The sequence below is a fragment of the Sceloporus undulatus genome, chromosome 1 (genome assembly GCF_019175285.1).
Source record: "Sceloporus undulatus isolate JIND9_A2432 ecotype Alabama chromosome 1, SceUnd_v1.1, whole genome shotgun sequence".
Classification (NCBI taxonomy): domain Eukaryota; kingdom Metazoa; phylum Chordata; class Lepidosauria; order Squamata; family Phrynosomatidae; genus Sceloporus; species Sceloporus undulatus.
The window spans coordinates 278,167,395-278,173,394 of record NC_056522.1 but is presented as its reverse complement, the minus strand read 5'-3'; the positions used below and the strand labels follow the sequence as shown (position 1 = coordinate 278,173,394).

The following is a 6,000-nucleotide window of genomic DNA, read 5'->3' as shown; positions in this document are numbered from 1 at the left end:
GATGATGATGATGATGATGAACTAAAATAAATGATAATCTTGGCTATTCTTTTTAAAATAACCAACTATCTATATAAATAAAAATGTAAATGTTTGTTTGTTCAAAATCTTAAATCTCCTAAATTTCTTCACCGATTGCTTTGAAATTTTGACACAAGGTTCCCTTCAAATACACGCATGTTTTAATATACCTGTTATGTTTTATATACAGTATAGATATCACACCTGTGACAGGTAAAATATGTTTTTTTAAAAAACAGTGTGATCTGTTGGATGTAACAGCAACACATCCCAACAGATATGCGATTTCAATTTAAGAGATTGCAATTTCCAATTCGATTGGCGTTTGTAGTCACCATCAACAATGCTCAGGGCCATATACAGTGTTCTTGGCTGGTGGGAACTGAAGCATATAAGAAAGAATTAGGTGATAGGTACAAGGTTCGTTCTTTCTAATCCTACTCTCTGAGAAGAGAAATGCTCTGTCCTTGGGCTCTTCCCCCTAAGGCGTGCAGGGTCCTTGCATACTCCATAATCTCAAGAATGAAGGAATTTGTACTTTTTGTTTTAAAAAAATAAGACAGCAAAGAGTTTTAAGCATCAATACAGAACAGAGACAGTATGAACGGGTCTCATCAGACCCAAGCTTGGATGCACCTTCTGGTGCCAGCTGTCCCTGAGGGGAATTGTGCAGATAGGTGGGGCAGCACATAACTCAGCATTACTCTTCCCAGACACCTGGCTGGCTGGCAGTTTCTGGCATGTTCCAGAAATCTGTGTTGCCAAATGGTTCAGCAAGAGTGGTAACTTTCAGTATTTTCCCTTATCAGTCACTTTTACAAAACTTCTTTTCTCCATTGGCAGCTGCCAGTATGCTAGCATGGGAGTTCTGAGCCCACTTGTAAGTGGAGTGGAAATGTCCGCTAATACAGCCCATTCCTCCAATGCCATTTTTACAGATGTCATAATGTCTCCCAATCAGGCAGTGCTGAGGCAGCCACTACTCTAAGATGGAGATGTTTCATCAGAAACCTTAGTAGATATGATTAGTTATTGTGTCCACTACAGCCTGTTCATCTCAATTTAGATACCACAGGCCCAGATAGGGAGAGAGAGAATTTTTCCAACTTCTAATAGCAATTTCTGTCCCTCACCCTCTGTCTTCTCAGGTTCTCACTACTCCCATACATACAAAGAGCAGAAAAGTTTAGCGCTCTAGAAAGAGACATTCTCATTCTAGGTCTGCAGACTTTCCACCTTTTTTTATGGTGGAAAGGAGAAATATGGCCCTATACAGACAAGCCCAAAAGGCTGGCCTGTGGGCTGAGCCAGGGTGCAGTGTACTAATGCTGGATGCCCTGACTCCGCCCCAAGGCATCATGATGCTGCGTGCCTTTCTAGATGGCACATGGCATCATGGTGCACCTCTGGAGCTGCATCCAGATGATGCAGCACCAAAGGGGTGCCATCCTGCCATGGTACTGCGGCTGTGGTGCCCTTTGGAGGGTGCAAAAAGGAGTGTCTTTTTGCGGCTCCTTTTTGTTCCCTTCAGAGGCCAGAATGGAGCCGTGGCATAAGGTTGCTGTGTCCCCGATCCGGCCAGGAAAGGAGCCTTCTGCCGCCCCTTAGGGGCAATCTGTAGAGCCCCCATGTCAGCAATTCTAGCACCTCCCATGAAAGTTTAGTTGCATTCTTGGTGACACCAGCAGAAAACCCTGTACTCATTCTGTAGCAGCTGTTACCCAGGTACACAATATTCCCCAGGCTTCGCAGGCAATGTGTGGCTTTTCTCTGAAAATCCAGAATAAAAATAACTGCATTTTAGCTCACATTTGCCTGGAAAACTCAGATCGGTAGCGAGGACACAGCAATGTGGCCAGAAATACTCTGAATATGTGATCGTTGTAGGGCTGACTTTTTCTTCTAGGTTACTCTGACCTCATCACAGTGAGTGTGACATTATTGGAGTCGCTGTAGAATAGGAAACTGTGTTGTGTTGAATGAAAAACAGAAGAAAATAATAGGAGAAACAATTAAATCAGAAAGTGGTAACATTAGTTACCAATTCTCTTGTTCTAAAGTACTACCTCTTGACGGTATGCTGACAGTTATTCAAGCCTGCTCAATCCTCCTGGCTTAAGTAATGCTAGGCAAGGGGCTGTTCAGTTAACCTCTAATGGGCCACTGAGCTAGAATACTCCATCGTGCTTGACATTCCATTCACCGAGTGTCCATATTTGTTTTTGTTTTTGTTTTATTTATATACCGCTATTCCAAAGATCATAGCGGTGAACAGCAAGTAAGCTAATTAGCAAGTAAGCTAATTTGCCCCCAACAGTCTGGGTACTCATTTTAGCGACCTCGGAAGGATGCAAGCCTGAGTCTTGGGCCCTTTTGCTGGTCTTGAACTTGCAACCTTGTGGTTTTGAGTGAATGGCTGCAGTACAGGCATTTAACCACTGCGCCACCAGGGCTCCATGGTATGATGACTGGGGAGGGGCAGTATTTACCAAATAATTCTAAATACTACTAGTATATAGTACAAATTTCAGGAGTTCATTGCATTTTATATAGATACTTGAAATGTTTTATTGGGTTGTTGTAAGCCATTTTGAAAACTCTGAAGCACAAAGTGCATTCTGGTGTTTTTAACGTTCTAAAGTTTTCATTAAAATCATTTTAGCATTTATTGGATTTCTTATAATGTTGCTTCACATATGTGGCCATCTTTTGTCTGTTTAGTGAAGTTTCTCTGTTTTCAAGGGCACAAGTGAAACTGAAGGAGAAGAGGAATCTGGTTTGATTCAGCCTGCAGAAGTCTTTGCTCCCAAAAGCCTGGTTTTGGTGTCCAGATTAGATTATCCAGAAATTTTCAGGGTAAAAAAAAAACCTTTCTTTTATAATGTGTTAATATATGTATTTGATAACCTATCAGGTTATATATTTGATCATAAAACATTGCTCTTTGTTATAATAATTTAGGTAGCCGAAGTAGACTTAGTGCAATCTACACATAATCAACTCCCCACCCCAGGATTAATTGTTTTTCATGGTTTCTATGACACATATGGGATTCTCACACATATGGGATTCTCTGCACCTGTGCAGACCATCCTCAGAAACTTCTAGAGCTAGATCTCTTTCGCTAGAGGCTCACCCTGTTCTATACTGCACATATTCAGTGTGGTTCCAACTCAAACCATCTCAGTTCTCTTTCATCTGCTATTGCAGCTGCATTCTAGGAAACTTCTTGAATTAGCTCCTCTTCTTTAGCTCATTTTTTTCTTGATACTCCTCCAGGTTATGGCACCTGCAGCATACTTTTAAGAGGTGTGTCCCCTGTGGAATGAAGATTCCCAAACGGATGGCTCTTCTAAGTATGTCTTCTGCTTGAAGGAGGCCCAGATTGTGGATAAGTACTCCCATTGCAAAGCCTTTCCCCACCATGCCCTTTCATTTCTTAAAGCCCTTGTCTGGAAGTCAAATATTAACACAGCTGATCACACCACTCAAAACAGTTCTCTTTTCATGACCTTTACAAGCATTGCTTTGCACACTTTGGTACCATCAGCGTTACCATCTATTGTACTGATGAATCATGCAACAAATTCACATCAATTTCAGATATCAGCAGCGTGCAAATCTGTGCAGGCTCTGTCTGAAGTCTCTGCTTCTTCCAAGAGAAAAGAAGTCTTCTCATGATTCTTCAGTTTGTAAGAAGAAATCCAACTCTGCTGATGTTCCTTCAGATGACCCATCATCTCATCAGAAAAGATGCAAGTTTGCTCACCTTCCACTCGTCCGAAGGAGTCAGCTATGCTGATGGCACCTAATACTGTCAATCTGATGGTTCTGTCTGTTCAGGTTTTTCCAATTGCTTGACAATGTGGGATCAGCCTAATCTGTGCTAGTTCACCTGTTCCTATTCTAAAATGCTGGAAGAAAACTTTCTTCTCCCAGAGTTGAACATGATAGATGTCAAATGTCTGGATTCACATTCAGAAGGTGAGGTGCTCAATCAGTCTTCCATCCACATCTCAGTGCCATGTCAGTCTACTGCTTCTCACCATTTCTAGCACAGGTCCATGTCACCAGTTTATCAGCATTCATCTAGCACACTGCAGTAGCTTTGCCCTGAGTATCCTCATCATCATTGTCCTCCTCCCCCACCTCCATCACTCAGGCAGTTCTATAAAGACAATAAAGCACATCATCTGCCTGGCAGTTACCACCTGTATGACAATATAGACTTGTACAATTTCTGTATCCACCACTGCTAAGGTCTGCCTATAATTATCGATCTGCTGAACTCCGAGCTCTACCAGTCCCCAAACCCCTACCATTGGTATCTCTTTCATGTCCACCTCCATCTTGTCAGCTGCCTCCTAGATTTGTCAGCTTCCATCAGGTCAGTAGGTGTGATGCCTCTTCTTTCTCCTCCTCCTTTTCTCCCCCTCCCCTTTTCCCAACCATATGCTGTTCCATCGGTGTTGATTTTGAGTGGAAAGACCTCACAGCAGTCTCTTCCCTGTTTGACTCTTCCTCCTGGTGTATTGACAGGAAACCGCTCTCCTTATTCTTCAAACTCTGGCTCTGAAGACTCCCAGCTCTGATTTGTCTTCTGCTCCTCCACCAAAAGTGGTCAACCAGGACCCATCATCTCAACTGGATGACATTCATTCATATGCTGATCAGTTGCTGAGAATGGATAAGGATTTGGAACTTCATATTCAGTAGCCGCCTACAGTTCGAGATCCAAGATACAGATCTTTGTATTGCCTCCAGTGGTACATCCATTCCTGCCTGCCTTGGTGAATGTTGCTCTTGAAAATCACCTTCATCAATTCAGCAAACATCCTACCATATCAACAACCTGTATTGGGTCTAAGATTCCAACTGTGCCAGACCCGAATGTGGCCAATCCATCATCAGTTTAGACGTGTCCCCTCCACAATGACCAAGCATTTCAAACATCCATTACTATACCTGGTATCTCTGAGCCATCAAGTAAGCCACAAATGATAAAGAACAACACAAGCTAAATTCCATGGCTAAACCTATTCTACTGTGACGCCCTTAACATCTCTAGCTATCTAGCTTCTATGGGAGTGTATCAACAATACCTATGGGATAAGATTGCTCTGCTTCTTGCAAGGCTGCCTGAGCAGGATAAAAAGTCTGCCTCTGCTTTCTACCTTAAAGATTGTACTTTATCCACCCAACAAATCACAACAGCTTGGTAAGTCTCTTGCTAGGGCCAATGCTTTGAAACATCATGCCTGTTTTCATTCCTCTGGTCTCTCTGCTGAAACTGGGCCATCATTGAGGGCTTCCCTTTCAATGAAGAGGTCCTTTTTTCCTGCCACCACTGATAAGAAATTGGAGCGCACACACACACAAAAATTAAGACCACTGCCAAGAAATGTGGATTCCAACAGTCCTCACATCAGCACAAGCAGAAGTCTTCTTGGGCCTGTTGTCCAGCCTCTGCATCAACCCAGTATTCTTTTCTGCCTAGGAATAGTTTCCATGTTTTTTCTAGATATTCCCACTAGCCTGACAAGTATCATTCTTTTAATAAAAATAAGAAGTTGGACTTGAAGCATTATCTATGACTGTCTTCCTCATCTTCTCAATGATATTTCCTTTTTTGGTCCTTTCTGTCTCAGTTTCTTTCAGCTCAGGATTTGATAACTTTGGATTCATGGGTCCTCAGCATCATGACCTACAGCTATGCTATCGAGTTCTACACTCTTTTACATTCCAGAGTATATTGTCTAACACGGTCTTCCCAAGCTTTGTCTGAAGAGATCAAAACACTTCTTCAAAAGTATGCCATTGAGAGAGTCTATCCATCCGTCTCATCTTTATCAATGTTTCCTCTTGCGGTTCTGAAAAGAGCAGGAGGACTGCATCAAATCCTGGATCCCAGGGACATCAGCACTTATATCACCATCAAGTAGTTCAGGATGGCAATGCTTTCTGCAATCCTCCCTCTAT

At 42.5% G+C, this 6,000-nt stretch overlaps 1 protein-coding gene across 7 annotated transcripts in view; it reads left to right on the top strand.

Annotated features, from left to right (window-relative positions):
- SBF2 (SET binding factor 2) overlaps positions 1 to 6,000 on the top strand; it is a 364,188-nt gene that overhangs the window by 170,248 nt on the left and 187,940 nt on the right. For 6 of the 7 annotated variants that reach the window (XM_042461134.1, XM_042461050.1, XM_042460884.1 and 3 more), the window contains exon 3: positions 2,764 to 2,877. The exons of the other annotated variant lie outside the window; for it this stretch is intronic. In XM_042461134.1, the coding sequence (XP_042317068.1) occupies positions 2,764 to 2,877 (114 nt within the window). The remainder of the gene's footprint in view (positions 1 to 2,763; positions 2,878 to 6,000) is intronic. 7 annotated transcript variants of the gene reach the window in all.